At 47.5% G+C, this 25,793-nt stretch overlaps 2 protein-coding genes across 2 annotated transcripts; one reads left to right on the forward strand and one right to left on the reverse strand.

Annotated features, from left to right (window-relative positions):
- Nucleotides 1-7,310: 7,310 nt before the first annotated feature.
- CFAP97D1 (CFAP97 domain containing 1) lies at nt 7,311-12,421 on the reverse strand. The gene is made up of 5 exons (XM_064369732.1): nt 12,298-12,421; nt 11,379-11,449; nt 10,671-10,789; nt 8,618-8,741; nt 7,311-7,367 (listed from the first exon to the last, which is right to left on the reverse strand). Exons 1-5 carry the CDS (start codon nt 12,419-12,421, stop codon nt 7,311-7,313), a joined length of 495 nt encoding a protein of 164 aa, XP_064225802.1.
- Nucleotides 12,422-13,953: 1,532 nt separating this feature from the next.
- Nucleotides 13,954-25,103, forward strand: DUSP3 (dual specificity phosphatase 3). Its single transcript, XM_012444111.3, has 3 exons — nt 13,954-14,093; nt 17,410-17,636; nt 23,605-25,103. Exons 1-3 carry the CDS (start codon nt 13,969-13,971, stop codon nt 23,808-23,810), a joined length of 558 nt encoding a protein of 185 aa, XP_012299534.2. The 5' UTR covers nt 13,954-13,968; the 3' UTR covers nt 23,811-25,103.
- Nucleotides 25,104-25,793: the final 690 nt, after the last annotated feature.

Genomic DNA, 25,793 nt, shown 5'->3' on the forward strand with positions numbered 1-25,793 from the left:
ACATAATTCCTCTCTTCTGAAGCCTATAAAAACTCCAGAGCCAGACTCATGGAGATGTCAGGATGACCTACCTGCCTGTGGATAGGAGTTACCTACTCCGGGTCTCCTGAGAGCTGTACTGCCGCTCAGTAAAGCACCTCTTTGTCTTTCTCATCTTTCAGTTGTCCATGCATGCACCTTGTTCTTCCTGGACACAGGACAAGAACTTGGGATCTGCCAAATGGCAGGGCTAAAAGAGCCATAACACAAATATGGCTGAAACGCATCCCTGCCAACCCTCGCTCTCCGTGTTGTGGATGACGAGAAGGAGGGACAAGCTGCAGCTCCCTGAGCTAGGGCTGTGACACCCTCTTTGGTGCTTTGCAGTTTCTGGGGTCTCCAAGCTTCTGGGTTCCAATGCATTCCCCTCATCTAAACATGGATGCCTGCAGTGGACACTGTGTGCCGTTTATCTGGTCCAGCCACAGTCTTGCATGGAGATGGCACCTGTGCCAGCACCTGAGGCTGCCTGCCCCACCACAGCAATCAGCATGCCTGGCTGTGCATAGTAGACAGACCCTGGGCTCACTTGCCCACACACCCCTTGCCACTCCATGCCTGGCTCACCCCTGGCAGGTGGGGGGTCTGGGCCGGTAGTGTAAGCCGAGCACAGCCTGCTGGGCTTAGTGGGTGGAACAAGCCCAGTGGGCACGAGTCATACTCAGGCAGAAGGTGCCACTAGCCACAGAGGCTTCTGGCTGGCAAAGTGACACCCCAAGGATCCCACAATAGAGCTACTAACATTTGTATCAGAGGAAAAGAGAAAGTGTGAGACTGAAAAGTATTCAGAGAAATAATGGCTGAAACTTCCCAAATCTGGTGAAAGACAAAAACACATAGATTCAAGTTGACTGAGCTCCAAATAGGAAACACGGTCCAAAACCAAACTGACACATCATAATTAATCTTCTGAAAACTGGAGATTAAGAAAAAAAGAAATCTTTAAAACAATCAGGGAGAAACGACCAGGAAACAATGCTAATTCAAACTGTATTTATGCATTACCTGTAAAAGAAATGATGGAGGCCATCTAGGAGTGGCCCAACACATATGAAGTGCTGAAAACAAAGCCGTCAACCTTGAATCCTGTATCAGGTGAAACTCGCCTTCAGGAATGAAGGGAAAAATAAAGACATTCTCAGATGACAAGAAACAGAGTTTATTGAGACCTACCTTAAAGAATGGCTAAAGGAAGCTCTCCAAACAGAAAGAAATTAACAGAAGAAGGCTGGGACCTAAAAAGGGAAAGAAGGTAGAGGAAAAAAGGAAGGAAGAAAGAAAGGAAGGAAGGAAGGAGGGAGGGAGGGAAGAAAGGAAGGAAGGAAGAAAGGAAGGAAGAAAGGAAGGAAGGAAGAAAGGAAGGAAGAAAGGAAGGAAGGAAGAAAGGAAGGAAGGAAGGAGGGAGGGAAGGAGGGAGGGAAGAAAGGAAGGAAGGAGGGAGGGAAGAAAGGAAGGAAGGAGGGAGGGAGGGAAGAAAGGAAGGAAGGAAGGAAGGAAGAAAGGAAGGAAGGAAGGAGGGAGGGAGGGAAGAAAGGAAGGAAGGAAGGAAGGAAGGAAGGAAGGAAAAAAGGAAGGAAGAAAGAAAGGAAGGAAGGAGGGAGGGAGGGAAGAAAGGAAGGAAGGAAGGAAGGAAGAAAGGAAGGAAGAAAGGAAGGAAGGAAGAAAGGAAGGAAGGAAGAAAGGAAGGAAGGAAGGAGGGAGGGAAGAAAGGAAGGAAGGAGGGAGGGAAGAAAGGAAGGAGGGAGGGAGGGAAGAAAGGAAGGAAGGAGGGAGGGAGGGAGAGAGGGAGGGAGGGAAAAGAAAGAACACAATACATAAAAATAGAAGTACAGATGCTCCTTGACTTATGATGAGGTTATATTCCCAATAAATCCATGGTAAGTTGATTCTAAGTTGAATACATTTAATACACCTAACCTGCCAAACATTATAGCTTAGCCAGGCCTAATTTAAATGTGTTCAGAACACCTACATTAGCCTTTAGTTGGGCAAAATTATCTAACATAAAGCCTATTTTATAATAAAGTTTTAATATGTCATGTAATCTGTTGAATATGGTACTGAAAGTGAAAAATGGAAATGGTTGTATGGGTACTTAAAGTATGATGTCTACTGAATGTGTATTGCTTTTGAACCATCAAAAAGTAAAAAAAAAAAATAATTTAAGTTGAACCATTGTAAGTCAGGGACCATCTGTATCTGCTGTCTGCAAGTATATGTTCCTTCAAACATAATGACACAGGTAGACTGAAAGTAAAAGGATAAAAAGTAATATATCATGTAAACACTAATTTTAAGAAAGCAGTACTGAGTATGTTAATATCAGATAAAGTAACTTCAGAGAAAGAAAGAAAATTACTAGGGACAAAGAGGGACATTGTATAATAATAAAGAGATCTCACATCTGTAATCTCAGCACTTTGGGAGGCCGAGGTGGGTGGATCACTTGAGCCCAGGAGTTCCAGACCAGCCTGGGCAACATGATGAAACCCCATCTCTACTAAAAAAAAAATATACAAAAATTAGCTGGCCACCATGGTGCGGGCCTTTACTTCCTCCCAGCTACTCAGGAGACTGAGGTGGGAGGATTGCTTGAGCCTGGGAGGAGGAAGTTGCAGTGAACTGAGATCACACCACTGCACTCCAGCCTGTGTGACAGAGACCCTGTCTCAAACAAAAAAAAAAATCAACAAATCAATCCATCAAAAATACACAGCAATCTTTAATGTGTATGTACCAGACACCATGGCTTCAAAATATATGAAGCAAAAGCAGAGTTAAAAAGAGAAATAGACAAATCCACAATTATAGTTGGGGATTTCAACACCCCACCCTCAGCAACTGATCAAACTACTAGATAGAAAATCATCAGGATGTAGAAGATCTGGACACCATCAACCAACAGGACCTAACTGATATTTATAGAACACTTTGCCCAGTAACAGGGCAATACACATTCTTTTCAAATGTCCGGAAAATATTCACCTTGATTTAAAAAACCTTAACAAATTTAAAATAATTGAAATTATAGAGTATGTTCTCTGGACATAATGGCATCAAATTAAAAATTAACAACAGAAAGATAACAGGAAAATTGCCAAACATTTGAAAGTATAGCTAATATAACCTCAGCAGTTCATGGGCTGGATCATGAAAGGCCTGGTCTGCTCTATTTAAATCTCCAGCCCATTATGCAAGAGTAGCAAATCACTTAAGCCATTAAGCTAGAAAGTGATACGGGCATATTTTTGCATTAGTAATACGAGTTGTAAATCACAGGTGCTTGAAATATGGGCAGTAGCTCATATAGAGATTGAGAAATAAAGACTTGTAGCTTTAAGATCACCTGAAGAGACCATAGCCTGGGCAACAGAGTGACTCTGTCTTAAAAAAGAAAAAAGTATGTAAGGAGGGGGATAGGAAGAAAGACAGAGAATGAAGTAAAAGATGACCTCAGGTTTTTAACCTGGGTATCTAGAAGAATGGTTGCTCCTCCAAACTGAGATTAACTGGAACCAGTTAATGATGAATTTGTTATTTAGGCATGTTGATTTTTTCTTTAAGCTTTTTATTTTGAGATAAATGTAGATCCACATGCATGTAAGAAGTAATACAGAGAGATCCTGTAAACCCCTCACCAGATTCCCCCAGTGGTAGCTTGTTACAAAACCATATGGTACAGTAGTATCACAACAAGGACATTGACATTGATTCAGTCAAGATACAGAACAGTTTCATCAATGATATATTGGATGTCATCAAAATAAAAATATTTTGCTCTGTGAAAGACCCTAAGGATGAAAAGCCAAATTACAGACTGGGAGAAAAATATGTGCAAAGCACACAGCCAGCAAAGGACAGATCTAGAATATATAAATAACTTTCAAAATTTGCTATTAAAAAAATCAGGCCAGATGCAGTGGCTCATGCCTGTAATCCCAGCACTTTGGGAGGCTGAGGTGGGTGGATCACCTGGGGTCAGGAGTTTGAGACCAGCCTGGCCGTCATGGTGAAACCCCGTCTAAAAATGCAAAAATTAGCCATGTGTGGTGGCGCATGCTTGTAATCCCAGCTACTCGGGAGGCTGAGGCAAGAGAATCACTTGAACCTGGGAGGTGGAGGTAGCAATGAGCCAAGATCGAGCCACTGCACTCCAGCCTGGATGACAGAGCGAGACTCTGCCTAAAAAAAAAAAAAAAAAAAAAAAAAAAATCAAATCAGGAAATGAGCAAAAAACTTTCACAGACATTTCACCGAAGAGGATATACAGATGAGATTTCACTACACACATATGAGAATGGCTAAATAAAAATAGGTGATAACATCAAATGTTGGTGAGAATGTGGAGAAACTGGATCACTCATCCATTGTTGGTGGGAATATAAAATGGTGCTGCCACTCTGGAAAATTGTTTTGTAATTCCTTTTAAAACTAAAAATGGACTTACCATACAACCCAGCAATTATACTCTTGGGCATTTATTCCAGGGAAAACATATTTTCATGCAAAAATTTGCACACAAATGTTCACAGCAGTTTCATTTATAATATTTAAAAAAACTAGAAACTATCCCAATGTCCTTTGATGGATGTATGGTCAAACAAATTGTAGTATGTCCATACCATGGAACATTACTTAGCAATAAAAAGGCACATACAACTCGGATGAACATCAAGGAAGTTATCCTATGAAAAAAGCCAGCCTTAAAAGGATGGACATGTACTGCATGATGCTATTTATGTAATACTCATGAACTAACAGATGTGGAAAACAGATCGTGATTGCCAGGAGTTAGGCTTGAGGGTCTGAGATGGCTGTAGCTAAAAGGGTGGCACAAGAGTGTCTTTTGATTAGTACTTTTAGGTATCTCAAATGTGGCTGTGGTTACACAAAGCTATACAGGTGACAAAAACCACATAGAGCTATACACATATGTACACAAATGAGTGCATGTGTAACTGATGGTATCTGCTTAGGCTCCATGCATCATCCCAATGTCAGTTTCCTGGTGTTGATATTGTACTCCAGTTATGCAAGATGCTAACACTGGTGGAGACTGGGTGAAGGGTGCAGGAGGCCTCCCTGTACCTTTATTTCCAACTACCTGTGAATCTGTCATTATTTCAAAATAGAAAGTTTAAAAAGTCGGTGCAATGGTTCATTTTAGGTGCCAGCTTGACTGAATTAAGGGATACCTAGAAACCTGGTAAAGCATTATTTTTGGGTGTGTCTGCGAGAGTGTTTCCAGGGGAGATTAGCATGTAAGTCTGAGTGAAATATGTGGGAAGATCACTCTCAATGTGGATAGGCATCATCCAACTTGCTGTGAGCTGAGAGAACAAAAACAGAGAAGGGGTGAATATATCAATCTATCTGCTGGAATTAGAATTCAGTCTTCCTCTTTTGTCCTGGGACAACAACTCCAGGCTCCTTGGCCTTTGGACTTTAAGATACACACCTGGTGGGTTCTCAGGCCTTTGGCCTTGAACTGAGAGTTACACCACCTTCTTCTTGGTTCTGAGGCTTTCAGACTTGGACCAAGCCATGCTACCAGAATCCCCGTGAGGTGGGAGGTGGGACTTGACTCCAGAGGTGGGGTTTGGACATAGGATCCAATTGAAGACTAGCTAAAACAGGGAAGGGGTGGAAGCAGCTTTCCCACCAGTGTGCCCTGTCAGTTTACCATTACCATGGCAACGCATAGGAGTTACTACCCCTTTCCAGCGCAATGACCCAAGGACCCAAAAATCCCTACCCCTTCCCTAAAATTTCTGCACAAACCACCCCTTAATCTATATGTAATTAAAAGTAAGTATAAATAAGACTGCAAAGCTGCCCTGAGCTGCAACTCTCTCTGCCTATGGGGTAGCCCTGTTCTGCAGGAGCAGTCACGGAGCTGTAACACTGCTGCTTCAATAAAACTGTCTTCTTCTACCCCACAACTGGCTCACCCTTAAATTCTTTCCTGTGTGAAGCCAAGAACCCTCACAGGCTAAGCCCCACTTTGGGAGATGTCTGCCCTGCTACACCAGGGTCTCCAGCTGGCCTGTGGTGGGACTTCAGCTTCCATGATCTTGTGAGTCAATTCCCCAAATAAATCTACACCACCCCCCGCCCCCGCCACCCCCTATCCTATTGAGTCTGTCTCTTTGGAAAATGCTGACTAATATAGTTGGGCTCAAAACCAGCATGACCAGTCATAGAAGCCCTGCAACATTGTCTCACCATATGTTCTGCAACATTTTCACTGCTGCTGCTCCCTATAAATGAACAGAGTCCATGGAAACTTCAATAAGGCATTCTTTGCCGATTGTGTGTATTCACGGAGGAATTAACGGAGGAATTAACGGCATTTGTTCTTCGTGCTTCCTGAACCTTGATGTTGTCATGTGATTGTGTTTTGCATTGTGAAGTGCTGTACTTGTGGCTGGATGATCTTATCCCAGCTTTTCTTCCTCTTCCTCTGTGGGATGGTGATGATGGTGTATGTTTAAAAGAGTTCTCTCTGATCTCTCTCTCTCTCTCTCTCTCTCGTTAAAACTTCTCTTCATAGCCCCAAATAAAAATGCTCATTGCATCTTTCCTTTTACCTGCCCCATTTTGGAATGAGAACGTAAAGCCTTTGGGTCCCCTGAATGTAACTTACGCATTTTATGTTCCAAGCTTTACTGAAGCATCTGAAGATTGAGCATTCATCCACTCAGGAGTGTCTTGAGATTCTAAGCAGCCAAGAAATCCTAGGACCTTCTCTTGTATCTTTTCCCTGGTGAGTAACCTTGTATTCAGTGGAGAAGAGAGAAGGAGACACGTCAACTATACACAACTGTTCTTTGGAACGTCTGAGTGTCCATTTATCCTTCTCCCTTGGGTGGGGGAAACCATTTAGTCATTACTAATAATGTTAAATAATACAAAATGCCAACATACTGGTACTTTCGAACACTGACAGAGACCTGTAATGTAACTTAGGCACAATTTTAAAGCCACAAGTCCTCCAGTTTATGTCTTATTGGAACAAATCACTTCCCCTTAGATTCCCATAAAGCCTCAAAGATGATAACAAAAGACAATGCCATTTCCTCCCTGTAAGGAGAGATGAAATAAAGTCCGAGAGCCCTACGTTTCCTGAATGGATGACTAGTCAATATTATATGAGAAGAGCAAAATCCATCTCCTTAACTGGGCCCCTCATTCACCATTTATGAGGTTCTCAGGGCTTTGGTCACAATGTCTCAGCTGTGGTCACAATGTTCCATAGTAAGGAGACATACCTATTCATTTTGGGAGAGAAGATATCTCGTGGTATTTCTGATATAGCGCCTTGAATTCTTGAAGGAAAAAAAATTGGTTTATGTCAATGCCAGGGCACTGGTGTTACTACTGAAGTTCTAAATCTTAGGGATGACTTAGAAAAGGTCTAAAGACCAAAGTCAGTAAGTGGAGGTTTTTTCAAAACACCACAGATGGCTTCCCCTCCCCCTACCTTTTTAAGGCTCATTCCTAAATGAAGAAACCAACCACATACTGAATCTTATGCCCTTCATCCCTGTGCATTCAGCCTTTCTTTCTTTCTTTTCTTTGCTTTTTTTTTTTTTTGAGACAGAGTCTCGCTCTGTCAGCCAGGCTGGAGTGCAGTGGCAGGATCTTGGCTTACTGCAATCTCCATCTCCCAGGCTCAAGCAATTCTCCTGCCTCATCCTCCCGAGTGGCTGGGGTTACAGACATGTGCCACCACACCCAGCTATTTTTTGTATTTTTAGTAGAGGCAGGGTTTCACCATGTTGGCCAGGCTGGTCTCGAACTCCTGACCTCAGGTGATCCATCCACCTCAGCCTCCCAAAGTGCTCTGATTACAGGTGTGAGCTGCCGCACCTTGCCACATTCAGCCTTTCTTAATAAATTAAGGGGTGAGGGAAGATGATAGCTTTGCTACCAAGATGTTTTAGCTGTTTATTTGTGCTTAACAGGTCTGTGCCTGTTAGCTTTGCTTGCTTTGGATGGTTTTTCTTTTCTTTTTATTTATTTATTTATTTTTTGTAGAGACAGGGTTTCACCATGTTGGCCAGGATGATCTCGATCTCTTGACCTCGTGATCCATCCGCCTTGGCCTCCCAAAGTGCTGGGATTACAGGCGTGAGCCACCGTGCCTGGCCTTCTTTTCTTTTTTTTGAGACAAAGTCTTGCTCTGTCGCCCAGGCTGGGGTGCAGTGATGCAATCTCGGCTCACTGCAACTTCTGCCTCCTGGATTCAAGCTATCCTCCTGCCTCAGCCTCCTAAGTAGCTGGGACTACAGGTGCCCGCCATCACGCCTGGCTAATTTTTTGTATTTTTAGTAGAGATGGGGTTTCACCATGTTGGCCAGGCTGGTCTCAAACTCCTGACCTCGTGATCCACCTGCCTTGGCCTCCCAAAGTGTTGGGATTACAGGCGTGAGCCACCACGCCCAAACTGGATGGTTTTTCTTTTAATGATTGTTACATTTCTGGTACTGTTTAGGGATCTTTCTGATACTCTCTCTAGGCTGAACACGGATAAACTCTGTGTGTGTCTGGGAATATAACATGAGTGCCGACATACCTGCCAGTGTATCTCAGATGCCCTGCAGTCATAGTGGGGTTTGCATTCGACAAGCCTCTTCAGAATGCCCTGGTTTTCCACGGTGATTCTCACTAGCTCGTGGTTCCTTGTTTCCCTGTTTAAGCTGAAAAACAAAATCCCGACATAGGTGAAGAAGGAAATGTTCATCTTCACAAGTGGTGGAGATGAAGTCATGAGATTATAAACGCCAGGCTGCCTAAGTGCAGGGAGTAAACTGTCCTGCTGAGCCCATAGCCCCCTGGGGCAGCCTGTTGATCTGCACTGCACTCCGGGAAACGTGACAGCATTTGCAGGTTTATATCAGTAGTCCTCAGCCCTGTCGGCCATGAGAAGATTCTACTTTATTGGTCTGAGATGAACCTTGGGCATTGGCATTTTGTTAAAATTCCCCAAGGATTATAATGTAAAACCAGGATTGGGAGAAGGTCTCGCTGTGGATAAATCACAAATGGCTGGCGACAAGTTTTGGGTCACCTCACTCCTCTCAGCTTTCAATTTATACCTGAATATACCAGGATATAGGAACAGCATTTTGACCATCTCCTTCCTCCAACAAAAAATTTTTTTTTTTTTTTTGAGACAGAGTCTCACTTTTGTCGCCCAGGCTGGAGTGCGATGGTGCTATCTCAGCTCACTGCAACCTCTGCCTCCCAGCTCAAGTGATTCTCCTGCCTCAGCCTCCCAAGTAGCTGGGACTACAGGCCCTCACGACCAGGACTGGCAATTTTTTTTTTCTGTCTGTATTTTTAGTAGAGATGGGGTTTCACCGTGTTAGGATGGTCTCTATCTCCTGACCTCGTGATCTGCCCACCTCGGCCTCCCAAAGTGCTGGGATTACAGGCATGCGCTGCTGCGCCTGGCCCCCACCCCTCACCGAGTTCTTTCCCTTGCATGTGCTTGTTTTGTATCCCTAATCACACTGCGTTGTCATTATTTACATAAATGTCTCCCCTACAAGACCTTGAGTTCTTTGAAGTTAGGAAATAAACATCTCATTTCATCTCTGCTATTCCTGGTACCTAGCACATAGTAGTTGCTCAGGAAAGATTTCTGGAATCAGTTTTAAGAATGCCACATCATAGCCCCAGCCACAGAGCTATGGTCCAGATGTCTGTGTTCCCCAAAATTCTTATGTTCAAATCCTAACCCCTGAGTGTTGGTATTAGGAAGTGGGCCTTTGAGAGATGACTCCATCACCCTGATGGAATTACTGTTCTTACGAAAGAAGCCTGAGAGAAACACCTTGCTCCTTCTGCCACGTGAGGTTATGCCACGTGAGGTTACAGTGAAAACATGGCTGTCTATTAAGCAGGAAGCAGGACCTCATCAGATGCGAAATTTACTGGCAACTTGATCTTTGGACTTCCTTGCCTCTAGAACTATGAGAAATAAATTTTTGTTGTTTATAAGCCAACAGTTTATAGCATTTTGCTATAACATCCTATAATGTACTAAGATACATGGCCACCATTTTATAAAAGTGGGCAGTGCATTCTTGTGACAAACTGAATAGGACTCTGAAAGTCTCTTAGATGAAAGAAAAGTTAGTTCTTTAATGCTAGAGAAAACTCCTCATTTTTTTTTTTTGAGACAGAATCTCCCTCCGTCGCCAGGTGCCAGGCTAGAGTGCAGTGGCGTGACCTCGCTCACTGCAACCTCCGCCTCCTGGCTTCAAGCAATTCTCCTGCCTCAGCCTCCTGAGTAGCTGGGACTACAGGCATGTGCCACCATGCCCAGCTAATTTTTGTATTTTTAGTAGAGACGAGGTTTCACCATGTTGGCTAGGATGCTCTTGATCTCTTGACCTCGTGATCCGCCCGCCTCAGCCTCCCAAAGTGCTGGGATTACAGGCGTGAGTCACCGCACCCGGCCCCATTTTTAAGGTTTTCATTCTCCATAACATGGTCTCTTTGGTTCTCCCTCAAGATGACTTCCCTTAAGTACTCCTCTGGCTTGGGAAAACCTCACAGTAAAACCCAAGAGGAAAGTCAATTTTGACTTTCCAAAACTGAAATGAAGACAAAGGCATTACCTCTTAGAAAAATATTCATTCCAGCAATCCACCTTGGCAGGGCCGTGACGGGCATTTGCGATTTTCTGACAGAGTTGCTTGTTTTCATACTCGATTTTGTTGATTCTCTCTTGTTCACACTGGTAAGAAACCACACCACCATGTGACACCATCAGTACACTGCCCCAACACACAATGACTTAGCTTCCCCCTCCTCTGATATTGTGGGAAAGGGGCGCATTGAGGGCCACAGTGAAGACTGGGAGCAGAACTTAAAAGACTCGGGGGCTGGGTGCAATGGCTCACACCTGTAATCCCAGTACTTTGGGAGTCCGACATGGGCGGATCATGAGGTCAGGAGATCAAGAACATCCTGGCTAACACGGTAAAACACTGTCTCTACTAAAAATACAAAAAATTAGCCGGGCATGGTGACATGCACTTGTAGTCCCAGCTACTCGGGAGGCTGAGGCAGGAGAATGGCTTGAACCCCGGAAGGCAGAGACTGCAGTGAGCTGAGATTGTGCCACTGCACTCCAGCCTGGGGGATACAATGAGACTCCATCTAAAAAAAAAAAAAAAACACAAAACTGGGGCTGACGTGTATGGGGAGGAGGAATATTAAATCTTTGAGTAGATGGGTATTTAGAAGGCTCTGGGAAATTGAACCTCTTTAGGACATAGACTGGAAGTCAATAAAATACATCTGCAGGCAGCAGGAACAAATACCTGTAGTTTGCTCAATTTTAAAAGGTGATGTGTGTGCACCACTGGAGGTTTTGTATCAACAGTAGGTTTCACTAGAGAAGGGAGATGAAAGACAGCAGTGTTACATCACAGGAATTCCAGTAGCAGCCTCAAAAAACCAGCACTAGACAATGTCCTTGACTAAGGAACAATTTCGAATTAGGACCTAAATGCGGTTTAGGAAGTTTTGTTTGGTTTAATTTATCAGATAGACATCTCTGAGGAGTTTTGAACAGAAACAAAAGAATAGTGAGAGCTAGACAAAGTAAAATTTACAGAGATAAATGTCCTTTTAATCCAATGAAAGAGCCTCTCTTCCAACCTTTTTCCGATATTACTAGCCTGTCCAGTGGCTTCTGAAGTCCTATCCTCCTTCTAACTTACTTTGGCTTTAAAGAGTTTAAAGAAGGGCCAGGCTCGGTGGCTCACGCCTGTAATCCCAGCACTTTGGGAGGCTGAGGCGGGTGGATCACGAGGTCAAGAGATCGAGACCATCCTGGTCAACAAGGTGAAACCCCGTCTCTACTAAAGATACAAAAAATTAGCTGGGCATGGTGGCGCGTGCCTGTAATCCCAGCTACTCGGGAGGCTGAGGCAGGAGAATTGCCTGAACCCAGGAGGCGCAGGTTGTAGTGAGCCGAGATCGCGCCATCGCACTCCAGCCTGGGTAACAAGAGCGAAACTCTGTCTCAAAAAAAAAAAAAAAAAGAGTTTAAAGAAGTATTTCCATCCAGCGAACTCCCTGGTGGAAGATAAATTTTCTTTTGGTGCTAATGCCCTCTTGCCCAAACTCAGCAGAGAAGGCCATATCATCCCAGAGCTGTGACCTGGTCTGATTTATTTTCCATCTCTCTAGGGGGTACCATTCCAAAATCCCTAATAGCAGTGTCTGCCCACATACCTATTTGTACTCTATTCTTGTGAGATAGATAGTGGCCAAAGTCCAGTTTCTTTCTGAAGGTTGTGCTTTGCCTGTGATTAGAGACAATAACAGGGTAGGCCAGATAATCCAAGGAATTGTTCATCTTCCCTTCCTAGTCTCACTTCTGAAATGAGGCACCCAGACTCCTCTGTGAGGTGCCTAGCTGTCCCCCTGACAAGTTGTCATAGTTACCCAGTTATGACATCAGGGACAGGTCTCAGGAAAGGAGTAGGAGCAGTGGAGGGAGCATGCTGGCTGCCTCTGGGCTTCTGTGTTTGATGCTAACCTAGGTTCAAGTCAAGATGAAGGTCAAGGGACCCGAAACCTTTTCCCCCTGCTTAGAATACAGATGCTGCCAGACAACATCAGAAGGAAAGGAGTGGTGCACGGGGAGGGGTGGGCAGGCACGGAGTGGGGTGAAGGATACAGAAATTCCAGCCTTGGTTACACATCTTGGGCTATCAGCTAAGTAGTCTCCACTGCAATAACTCCCCCGAAGGGGCAAGACCACAGGTTTTTGGGGGAGGAGAAAGTTGACACTAATGATAATCTGATGCAATTTCTTTTGCAGACGAGGAAACTGAAGACCACAGCAGCAGTGCTACTCCAGAGCCACGTTGGTGGCAGGGCTGGGGTCAGGATGTGGGTTTCCTGAATTCAAGGCCAAATTTGCTCTTTTGCAAGAAGGAAACTGCCAGTTTTTCATGGCAGTGGGGGAGGGTGGCTTTCCTGCAGGACAGAGACTGTCTTTTGTACTTAGTGGGAGTTCAGGAAACGCTGAGTGGCTTATGGTGGGCTGGCATCTGCTCCAGGAAGGACTGCAGGAGTCTGATTTATCTCCACGCCAGCACAGGGTGTAGCACCCACTGGGCGCTCAGCGCATTTGCTGATGGACCAACACTTATTGAGTGATCGCGATGTGCAGTGCGGGGTGCCTTCCTTGAATGTCACATTTAACCTTTCCAGCAACCCTAGGAATTAGGTACTATTACTACCCCCTCCTTTTTTTTTTTTTTTTTTTTTTTTTTTAAAGCAAATAGGCTCAGGTTAGGTAATTCCTCAGAATTACCAGGCTGATTGCTTTTAAGCACGACGCTCTCAATGAATGTTGACAGCAGATGCATCCCAGAGTAGAACTTCTCAGACTTTGACCTTCCTAGGGACCTCCTGGGGTCCGTGAAATGTCCGCTCTGATCCAGCAGGGCTGGGCTGCGGGGGTTCTGGCGAGGGCCCGGGAGAGGCCTCCGCAGCAGGAAGCCGCTCCGGAGCCGAACCTGGCCGTCCCTGTAATCCAGAAAGACTGAAGCGACCCCTAGGTGTATCCCGCAATGGAAACGTTTATTGGGCCCTGCATTTGGTTCGGGGAAGGAAGTGACCGCGCTTCCCAGTTCACAAAGATACACCAACAGCCTGGACCGGGGTGGGGCGAGGACCCCCGAGACTCCAGGGCGGTGGCGTCTCCCCCCGGGACGCGCCCAGGAGTGGCGCGCGGGGCTCCAGCGTCACAGCGCCCGCGCTCGGCACTCCCCGAGCCCGGCGGGCCCGCCCCCGGGGCGGAACGGGGCGGCTTCCGGCGAGAGCCCCCGCCCAGCCGACCCGCCGCTCTCCCCCTCGCTCGCTCCGCCGGGCGTGCAGGGCCCCGCCGCCGCCATGTCGGGCTCGTTCGAGCTCTCGGTGCAGGATCTCAACGACCTGCTCTCGGACGGCAGCGGCTGCTACAGCCTCCCGAGCCAGCCCTGCAACGAGGTCACCCCGCGGATCTACGTGGGCAACGCGTGAGTCCCCCTCGCGGGCCGGGACCCGCCGCCCCTCCTGGGACGCCCCGCCCACCCGAGGCTGGGGTGGGGGCGTCGCAAGGCAAGGGTCAGGGGAGCCGGGGCGCTATTGCCCCTCCGGGAGCCACAGCGGGGACTTGGGAGGGGGCTGGAGTCGACGCCCACCCCCGCACGTGGGGCCGAGGGACCGGAAATCTGCCCGGCCGGGCGCGGCCCTTCCCCGTCGCTGGGTGCACGGAGCCCGGGGGTCGCGCTGTTGGGGCTTGGCCTTGGGCGGGGTCGGGGCTACCATGTTCACTTAACAGGTGGCCCTCGGTCGCCCGGCCGGTCTCCTGCCCGCGCGTCATGTGACAGCTGCCTGGTTCTGCAGTGAGGTCACCGCGGAATGTCTGCCTTCGCCGCCATGGCAACGGGCCGACGTCACAATTCGGGCGTGGAATTTTCCCGGCCGGGCAGTCCCGGATCAGGGAACCTAAACAGCCCAAACGAGGGAGTCCGGGGAGCTGGGCCGGGATTATCAGGCCTCTTCTCCCACCTTCCAGATGTGGTTTGATTTACATGAGATTCTAGAACGATCCAGTGATAAGCCCCCTAAGGACCTGAGCCACCACCTAGAAGAGGCTCTTGACTTTTCATCCCCGGGAAATGCATTTATTCTTGATCATTTATGAGTTCTTCTTACCAGATTAATTACCCCATTTTCTATTATTCAAACTACTAGTAAGAATTTTTTTATTTAGATTTTAAATTTTTTTCTAATGAGAATGTCTAATCAGCAGGAGGGAACCGGTGTTAACATTCTGAGATATGAAATAGGACCCGCGAGAAAGAATAGATTAGCATGCCAGGACGGCCTCGGAAAGGCTCAGGCTGGATTTTCATGAGACTCTGAGGACCCAGTTACCAAAATCCTAAACTCTATGCCTCAGCCCAAGGATGGCATGTTGAAAACTCAAAACTAACCCTCTTCCCATTTCAGAGGAAGAAATAGTGGCTCAGAGTGTCTGAGGGAGTACGAGGACAGGGTCAATGTCTTGTTTGTGTGTGTATTCCATGACCTCCGCTAGGACCTGCTGCTTAGCCTGCCAAGGACTGCCACAGAAATGGGGGTCATCGTGGAACTAGAAGGGGTCCAGCAGTCAGGCCGCCAGCACAGGGTGTAGCACCCACTGGGCGCTCATGGGGACCTCATGGGGACAGTTCTCATCCGTTCCATCATTCATTCACTAGTCTGAGCACCTACTGTGTGTCAGGCACTATACAATGTTCATTCATAGTAGAGATAGTAATAATGATAACGGTAAATTTGTTGAATGTTGAATTATTAATAGTATTAGAGAAGGGAGATGAACGGGAGTGACTCTTCAAAGTGTATTTTTCTATCAGCCACTGCTTTACAGTCTTGTGCAGTGTCCTAAGCAGGAATAGATAAAACAGAGTCCAAAGGCTTCAGGAATTGCAAAGCTCTGGAGACACCCTCCTGCCCGAGGCAGCAGGTGGGCCTTATTAGCCTCAGGAACCCTGCCTGCTGGGGCAGCTTGGCCATTCAGCTGTCACCACTTCCCAAGTGGAAACCAAGGTTGTGCACACCTGGTGTAGCCAGCGTGGCAACTGCTGATGGCTCCTGTAGAAAATACATCCCTTGCCCTCTAAGCACATCTGACCTTGACTTGGCCAGGGGCATGAGGGTTGCTCAGCAGGGAGGATCAGTGGGCACCAGGCACCAAGAGGACTTGGGCTCTGTCCCCTTAACAAAATCAGGGCTGCAGCCGTGTCCTCACAAGGCAGAGACAGAGCCTGTGTAAGCCACATTTGCCAGGCCTTGGGGGTTTTGCAGCAGATGTGGGCGTGAGAGACAGAGTGAGGTGGAAGATAGAGCAGGGCTGGATGTCGGAAGAAAGGAGGTCTTCTCCCAGCTCTGCCGCCAGCAGCACGTGGGGCATGTGCCCATCCCTCTGCCCATCCTGTTGGGTCAGAGTTCAAGCTCTGTTCAGTGGGGATACTGCCATCCTTTTTCCTAACAGGGCTGCTCATAGTGGCCAAACGATCACATAGGAAGTGACATTTTATAAAGTATAAACTGCCGTTTGGACTGGGATGTGTTGTCAGATGAAATAAAGGGGACTTTTCACCATTCAGATCAATTATTATTATTTTAAAACTTTTTTTTTTCTTTTTTAGAGATGGAGCCTCGCTCTGTCACCCAGGCTGGAGTGCAATGGCACAATCTTGGCTTATTGCAACTTGTACCTCCTGGGTTCAAGTGATTCTCCTGTCTCAGCCTTCCGAGTAGCTGGGATTACAGGCGTCTGCCACCACGCCTGGCTAATTTTTGTATTTTTAGTAGAGACAGGGTTTCACCACGTTGGCCAGGCTGGTCTCGAACTCCCAACCTTAGGTGATCCACCCGCCTCGGCCTCCCAAAGTGCTGGGATTACAGGCGTGAGCCACCACACCCGGCCTTAGATAAATTATTTTGTAACTTCCCATAGTTCTGTTACGGCCACTTGCTTCCCAAGTACTAGATCATCCAAGAGAGCTTTGAAAATGTGGCCAGTGGAATGTGGCAGGTAGGATCCCTCTAGAAGGCAGGGAGGGGCACTCATTCACCGCTTCTTTATCCAGCACCTACTATGTAGCAGGTACTGTAGCAGGTGGCAGGGAAACAGACTTGAAGCGGACATGGGTCCTCTCTCAAGGAGCTCACAGCCTGTGTAAACACAGAAGCACAGTCAAGCATTAGAATCGTAGTGTTCGCTACAGTGTCAGGCTCTGTCCACGGAATAGCCTACTTAATACTCATAACAACCTCAGGGAGAAGGCACTGTTACCCCATTTTACAGAGAGGGAAACCGAGGCACAGAAGGCTTAAGGCTTAAGGCTTAAGGTTGCCTGGCTAGTAACCGGGCTGGAGGCAGACCCAGTTATTCTGGTTCCAGAGTCCATTTTTAGCCAGTTGGCTATGTACACCCACACCACAGCTTAGGGAGCATGGGGCCACATGGAATGGAGGGGAGAAAAACACCGCAGAGGGTGTGAAAGACGAGAGGGCGCGTATCTCCAGAGAGGGTGGGAAAGAGCATTCCAGACAGAGGGGACAGCGTGGCTATGAAACCACCAGTCTATTTGGGGAAGCTGCTGGCAATTCGATATGGCCTGAGTGAGGGAAGAGGTCATAAGATGAGGCGGGAGAAGCTGGCAGGGGCCAGAGCATGGAGGAGTTCCTTGCTTTGCCAAGCAGCTTAGATCCTTCTCCATCTTCCTCCCGCTGGGGCTGCCGTTTGGTTAATCATCCCCTCAATTGTCTCCCATCCAGGTCTGTGGCTCAGGATATCCCCAAGCTGCAGAAACTGGGCATCACCCACGTCCTGAACGCGGCTGAGGGCAGGTCCTTCATGCACGTCAACACCAATGCCAACTTCTACAAGGACTCCGGCATCACCTACCTGGGTATTAAGGCCAACGACACACAGGAGTTCAACCTCAGCGCTTACTTTGAAAGGGCTGCTGACTTCATTGACCAGGCTTTGGCGCAAAAGAACGGTAAGGGACCTGCTGCCAGGAAAAGATGGGAGGCAGCTTTGAAGGACCGTCCCTCTGGAAAACAGGCCCACAACGGGTGTCTTCTGGGAAACCCCCTCATTTCCTATCTTCTGTGGTCAATGACAGAGCTGGGGGTCTCTCTCTGCTCACCTGGCTGCCTGTCTAGTGGACCCAGGTGTCACAGGATGTGCAACTCATTCATGCAATGGCAGCCCCAGGGTCCTTGCGTTTGATTGCACTTTGGCTAGGGCTTGGTTTCCAGTTGCTTACACATCCCCCATTTAAACAGCTGTAATGATAAGGAAAATGTGCTAATGTGCATGGCGAGAAGGCCTGAGGTGAAGGAGCAAGGGGGCTGGTTGATCCGGGGATGGTTGATTTGGGGGCTGGTTGATTCAGCAGCTCTGGGGTGGCATCTGGACCAGACCCTTTTCCTTTGGTTTTTTTTTTTATTTTTTAGACAGAATCTCCCTCTGTTGTGCAGGCTGGAGTGCAGTGGCATGATCTCAGCTTACTGCAACCTCTGCCTCCTGGGTTCAAGCATTCTCCTGCCTCAGCCTCCCAAGTAGCTGAGACTACAGGCACGTGCCACCGCGCCTGGCTAATTTTTGTATTTTTAGTAGAGATGGGGTTCACCATATTGGCCAGGATGGTCTCGATCTCTTGAACTCCTGATCTGTCCACCTTGGCCTCCCAAAGTGCTAGGATTATAGGCATGAGCCACTGCGCCAGGGGGCCCTTTCCCTTTCTCTCTTCTGCCACCTCAGTGTTGGGTGCTCCTCTCATGGTCCCAAGATGGTATCAGGTTATCCCCTCCCAGTAGGACAAAGGGCCGCAGATGAGGCACTGCAGCCATCTCTTCCCACGTTTTTCTCTCTCTCCATTTTTTTTAAGTCAGAGTTTCGCTCTTGTTGCCCAGGCTGGAATGCAATGGCACTATCTTGGCTCATCGCAACCTCCGCCTCCCGGGTTCAAGCGATTCTCCTGCCACAGCCTCGCAAGTAGCTGGGACCATGGCAAGCACCACCATCTGGCTGATTTTTCTATTTTTAGTAGAGATGGGATTTCTCCATATTGGCCAGGCTGGTCTCAAACTCCCAACCTCAGGTGATCCACCCATTTTGGCCTCCCAAAGTGCTGGGATTATGGTGTGAGCCACCTTGCCCGGCCACTCTTCTCTTTTTTAAGGAGACAGAGTCTTGCTATGTTGCCTAGACTGGTCGTCTCCAACTCCTGGGCTCAAGCAGTCCTCTCACCTCAGCCTCCCGAGTAGCTGGGACTACAAGCAGGCGCCACCATGCCCGGCCTCTCTCTTTTTCTAAGAGCAAGTAAAACATTCCCCAGAACCCCCCCTCACATCTCACTGGCTAGGGATTCACATGACTGCCTGGCAAGGGGAAACAAGGTACCTGTGGTCAGCTTAGGTTGGCAGTCAGCAAAGCACAGGCCCCCCTGGCAGATCTTCCAGCCACTTAAAAAATAACTTCCTGCAGCCTCCAAATATAAGGTAAGACTGAAGGCCAACTACCAAGGTGCTGGCAGTCGCCAAGGCATTCCGGCAAGAAACCCTAGAAGGCCACAGAGCAGACATCAGCTGAGCAGGCTGGGCCACTTGCCCTTTCTCCCTTTCTGCTTTTAGCTGTTTTTCTCAGCTCCTTCCTTTACCTCTCCCTCCCTCCGCACCCCACACCCTCCCAGGGAAAGGACCCCCATGAGGTGTGATCAGCCTTGCCTCTACTACACTGACGCTTCTTGGGCCTAGCAGCCTCGCGTCAGAATGATTTCCAGTACACAGAATGTTCTAGACCACTGGACAGCGCACGCTCAGGGCTCAGAGAGAAGCCTCACTGTGGGAGAATCTGCAGACTTTGCTGACAGGCCCCTCCCTCCACTCTAGCTGCACCGAGCTCCTCACCCTGTGTAGACACGGGCCGGCCGAAGGGGAAGGATTTTGCTGTTCTTGTGTAATATCAATTGGTCGTTCATTCGTGGAATTTTGAGCTCTCCGACTTTGTTTCCTCTTTCCAAACAACTAGGAACATGGCCTTTTTTTCACCTCCTGTCTCAGTCCAGGTGTGCTGGGTTTTCAGTCTGAAAAATTCTGCCTCTTCCTACCCTATCCTCTGGCAAACTCCAGCTCGTCCTTGGCACGGTGGCCTCTCTTCCATGAAGCCTACCCTCAGCCTGGGTCCACTTTGTTCCTTGTCTGTCTCCTTAGCCCCTGATGTAGCATCAGGTACACAGTATATACACTGCAGGTGATTAATGAGCAAGTGATGACGAATTCCACGGGCTCTAATGCCAAGTATAAATGTCTCTAAGAAAGAGAGGCCAAGTGAGTCAACAGAAATATGCTGGCCTCCGACAGTGTGTGGGACCCAGGGACTCATCACAGAGAGCTGGGTGGGGTGGCTGAGGGTGCTCAAGAGGGAGGAGTCACTTCCAGCTGGAAAAATCAAGGGAGGCTTCATGGAGGAGGTGGCATCTGGGCTGAGCCTAGGGTAATGAGAGGTTGAACTGTCCCCTTTCCCAGTGGGCTCTGTGTGCACTGGGCCTACATGCAAAGTATGTTCTAGATGGTGAGGTGGCTGCTCTGCAGAGGGTCTCATTCCTAGGGCGGGGCAGCAGAGGCCCCACTCTGAATATTTAGGGCATATAGGCCGGAGGGTGAATAGGCAGGAAAGCGGGGGACTCCTGCTTCTTGATTTGGAAGGCGTTGGGAAAATAGAGTGGTGTTTTGAGGGTAGGGTGATGGGAGCAGAAAAGACTGTTGGACTCTGGACTAGTGGATTTCTTGCCAAACGATGCCCTTATAGAGGTGTTAGTAGGTAATAATTCACTCAGCTACTTAGCAAATATTTATTGAGCACATAGTGTATGCTAGAGATTAGAATGCATCCAAAATTCAATGCCCCACATTTCTTGCGGGTTTTTTTTGGACAGAGTCTCGCATTTGTTGCCCAGGCTGGAGTGCAGTGGCTCAATCTTGGCTCCCTGCAACCTCCACCTCCTGGGTTCAAGCAATTCTCCTGCCTCAGCCTCCCGAGTAGTTGGGAGTAGAGGTGCGGGCCACCATGGCCAGCTAATGTTTGTATTTTTAGTAGAGATGGGGTTTCGCCACGTTGGCCAGGCTGGTCTTGAACTTCTGACCTCAGGTGATCCACCCACCTCAGCCTCCTAAAGTGCTGGGATCATAGGCGTGAGCCACTGTGCCCAGCCATTTCTCGCTCTTAAGGAACTCATCCTCTGGGAAAGAAGAGTCGACCTGTGCATGGCTGGCAGTGACACAGGACCAGGGCTGCTATAGTTGAGGATGTACTAGGTGCTACCAGAGAGTACTGGGTAATGTTTATTGAGTGCTCATGGATGCCAGGTGCTAGCCGAGGGGATTCATGTGTCATTTCCTTTAATCTTCCAACCACCTGTGCAATGGGTACTATTGGCCAGATAAGAAAACAGAGGCACGTTGAGGTTAGGTGGATCACAAGTTAATAACCAGTGTATTGGTCAGGATTCTCTAGAAAAAACAGAACTAATAGAATATACAGTTGGTCCTCTGTACCCGTCGGTTCCACATCTGTGGATTCAACCAACCGTAGACTGAAAATATTAAAAACAGCATAAAAGGATGTTATGTCTGTACTGAACGTGTACAGACTTTTTGTTCTTGTCATTCTGTAGATGATATAACTGTTTACATTGTATTGGGTATCATAAGTCATCTGGAGATGATTTAAAGTATAAAGGAGCATGTGCACAGGTTATTTATTTGCATATGTGATTTTATATCAGGAACTTGAGCATCTGTGGGTTTGGGTATCTGCAGGAGGTCCTGGAACTAATTTTCCTGGTGGATATTGTGAGATGGTATCTATTTATATATATATATATATATATATACACACACACACACACACACACACACACACACACACACACCATATTAAAAGGATTTTTTTTTATAAAAAAACTATAAATATATATAATATACATATTTTACAAGTATATACATAATTATATATTGTATTTATATATTTAAATTTATACAATTGTATAATTTATATAAAATATATTATTTAATATAAACATTTAATATTTTATTTTTTATATAATTATAATTGATAAAATTATGATTATATATCTGCAGAAGGTCCTAGAACCAATCTCCCTGGTAGGTTTTGAGAGATTGTCTCTCTCTCCACACACACACACACACACACACACACACACACACATATATATGCATGTGTATATATACATATATACATATGTATACACATACATGCATATGTATACACGTGTATGTGTAGGTACACACACATGTACATGTATGCACACTTACACGTATGTATATATGTGCACATACACGTACATGCATGTATGCGTGCATGCATGTGCACGTGTGTACACGTGTATTTGTGTGCATGCACACATGTATGTGTGCACACGTGTGCACATGTATACATGTATGTCTATACATGCACCTGAGTATATACATACATGCATATGTGTATATATACACCTGTGTGTATACATATATACACATATATACATTAAAATGTTATATATAAATATATATTTTCATAAACAGAAATACATTATATAATATACATATTTTATATATACTTAATTATATAATTGCAATATTTTATATAAAATGCATACATAAATATATTAATATAAATATATAATAAAATTATAATTTAATATATAATATAAAAATATAGAATTACAATACATAGTGTAGTTCATCAAACAGTTGAAGATCTAAATCTCAGTGAGCTGAGATTGTGCCATTGCACTCCAGTCTGGGCGCTGCCCCCATCCCCGGCTCCCAGGGCCTCTGCCATGCAGGCTTTTTTTTCTTTGAGATGGAGTCTTGCTCTGTTGCCCAGGCTGGCTCACTGAAACCTTCGATTCCCAGGTTCAAGCGATTCTCCTGCCTCAGGTTCTCGAGTAGCTGGGATTATAGGCATGCGTCCCCACACCCAGCTAATTTTTTATCTTTAGTAGGGATGGGGTTTCACCATGTTGGCCAGGCTGGTCTCGAACTCCTGACCTCATGATCCACCCACTTCAACCTCCCAAAGTGCTGGGATTATGGGTGAGCGCCACCGTGCCTGGCCCCATGCAGGCTTCTGACAGCACAGATGGTTTCGCCTGCTCTCCTGCTCTGTGGGCTCATCTGCCTCCTATCTGTGTGCTGCTCTGTCATTCTGCTAAGTGGCAGGCTGCTCATTCTTTGTATTTATCCTTTCTACTGGGATGGGCCTTTGGGGGTTCTAGCTGGGGCCGTGATGTACAGTGCTGCCTGTGGACATTCTGGCCCGCGTGTTGGTGAATGTGAATGCGCACTCTGTTGGACCTGGGCCTGGGGATGGGAGTGCTGGGCCAGAGGGGATGCATGTGTTCAGCTTGAGGAGACGCTGCTGTGCCGCACAGCTTTCCAAAGTGGTTGTGCCAGTTCACACCCCACCTCCCCCAGCCACGCAGAAGAGTTCCAGTCGCCCCATATCCTCAGCAGCACTTTGAGTTTTCCATCCTTTTCATTTTAGCCATTCTGGCAGGCACACGGTGGCGTGACATTGTGCTTTTCAGTTGCACTTCACGGAGGTGGTTTTTTTTTTTCCCTGAAACAGAGTTTCACTCTTATTGCCCAGGCTGAAGTGCAGTGGCACAATCTCAGCTCACCACAACCTCCGCCTCCCAGGTTCAAGCGATTCTCCTGCCTCAGCCTCCCAAGTAGCTGGGATTACAGGCATGCACCGCCATGCCTGGCTAATTTTGTACTTTTAGTAGAGACAGGGTTTCTCCATGTTGGTCAGGCTGGTCTTGAACTCCCAACCTCAGGTGATCTGCCCACCTCGGTGGGGATTACAGGCATGAGCCACTGCACCCACCCAACAGTAGGGGGCACAGATGTGGTCTCCTGTTGCCCAGCTCACCGCATCTCCCCTGTTTCTTCCAGGCCGGGTGCTGGTCCACTGCCGGGAAGGTTACAGCCGCTCCCCAACGCTAGTCATTGCCTACCTCATGATGCGGCAGAAGATGGACGTCAAGTCTGCCCTGAGCATCGTGAGGCAGAACCGTGAGATTGGCCCAAACGATGGTTTCCTGGCCCAGCTCTGCCAGCTCAATGACAGACTCGCCAAGGAGGGGAAGTTGAAACCCTAGGGCACCCCTGCTGCCTCTGCTCGTGAGGTCCGCCGGGGGAGGCCCTGGGCAAAGGTGTCCCGAGCTGCCATGTTTAGGAAACACACCGTCCCTGCTCCCAGCATCACAAGGCACCTGTCTACGAGTCTGCCCCAACACAGCCCTGGGCCACTTCCCCCACCCTGGGGAGCACATAAAGAAGCTTGCCAAGGGGGGCATCCTCACTCCCTGGTTGTCCTGTTTCTGTAACTTATGATGTCTTTTCCCTGAGATGGGGGCTCAGAGGGGGAAGGCCTGTGGCCTGCATGCTTCCTGACGGCCCGGGGCAGGAGGCGTGTGGACGCGCAAGGCCTGGGACACTCACAGAGGGCCCTTACGACCTTTCCTCCCTCACCCCCAAATCCTCCTTGAGTGGGGAACCGCAACACCTTGAACCCTAGTAAAGGAACTATGCAAATGCAGGCCACCGTCCCCACCACGTCTGTGCCCCCCACTGTCCCCACGGCCTGCCACACCCTGTGCATAGGCAGCGCTCTCACGTCTTGAGGTCCGAAGCTGGGGCGGGCGCGTTCGTCAGTTATGAGTGGATGGAGATTCCCAGAGCAAGGCTGCGTTTGAATGATTTCCTTAGGATGAATGGTCCCTACGCAAAGAGGCCCTTCGATGAGCAAAAACAGATTCTCCTGGAGAACCCTCCTAAATCCATAGAGTTTTCAAAATGTGAATCTTTGGAAGCCTTGAGTTCAGAATCCGCTGCTGTGGCATATTTCCCTCGGACCTTATCTCAGTCACTTCATTTCTGAGAAGAGCGATGCCTTTGGCATGCTTTTTTTTCTTTCTCTTTTAGAAAACAGGGTGTTGAAGTCCAGCCTATTCAAAAACCCCACCATTTGGAGAATTACAAGGGTTTTGTCCTGAATGATAGTGTTGGCAAGCCCAAGCCACTGTGCTAACTGCTTTTTGTCTCGGTTGCTATTCCAAGGACAGAAGGAGGAAGCTGGCCAGTTACATCGTGTGTGTGTGGGTGCGTGGGGCCGTGCCTCTCAGAAACGCGGCCAGAGGACAAGCAGGGAAGTGAAAGGTCCCAGGCACACACCCTGGCCACTGCAGGTGGCTCTTCTAGCTCTCTGCTGCCAGCACAGGATCCCTGGAGTGACTCAGCCAGGCAGGCATGAGACATGGCGGAGTGTCCACATGGATCCTTTACTGGTGGCAGAGCAAAAAACACAAGCAACCTTTTAAAAGACTTTTTAAGGATGATATTGGAATGCACTAGCCCTCACCTGTGTATGCACATTTGCCAGAATAGAAGAGTTTTGTTTTAAACACAGTCTTGTTAGGATTTTACGTTATTGTTATTATGGAAAGTGATTGTGATGCTATTTATCTTCAGGGTCACTCTGGGCAAAGAGAAGGTCCTCAGCCATGCCCCCAACACTGAGCACATAGGTGTCTGATAAAAGTTGAGGAAATTAAATGCTTTTTAAGCACCAAATATATAAAGGGCATTGTTCTGGTGGGTGTATCATGCTCCCAGAAGCCTGAATCCAAGGTAGGATCACTTGCAAGGCCTTGTGAAGGAGTCTTGCCTAACATGAAGGAAATGTCAGGGACTTTTGTTGACTATTTACAACTCAGTTCTACATTTAAGTTCAGGCAGTGTTAACATGCCAAGGTGGGAATGTGCCTTTTTCAGAGTTGGCCAGGAGCTGCTGGCTGGGACATGGAGAAGCAGGTGGGCTGTAAGGGCCACTCCCAGCTGTGAAGGTCTCTGATCACACAGGAGCAGCCCTGCCCAGCCTGGCCATTTGCTGTCCCCTTTTCTCTGTGAGCACAGCAGCCCTGAACAACTAGGATGTGTCTACTCCAGATAGTGAAAAGGGTGTCCAGATAGACCCACCTGAGTGAAACGGCGTCCTCTAAACTGGGTGCCTTGCTGCACAGCTTCCGGGTAGCCTTCCAGCCTCATCAAACCTGAGCCTCACAGTAGCCCAGGAAAGTTAG

The sequence above is a fragment of the Aotus nancymaae genome, unplaced genomic scaffold (assembly GCF_030222135.1).
Source record: "Aotus nancymaae isolate 86718 unplaced genomic scaffold, 86718_ANA_hifiasm-v0.15.2.pri h1tg000089l, whole genome shotgun sequence".
Classification (NCBI taxonomy): domain Eukaryota; kingdom Metazoa; phylum Chordata; class Mammalia; order Primates; family Aotidae; genus Aotus; species Aotus nancymaae.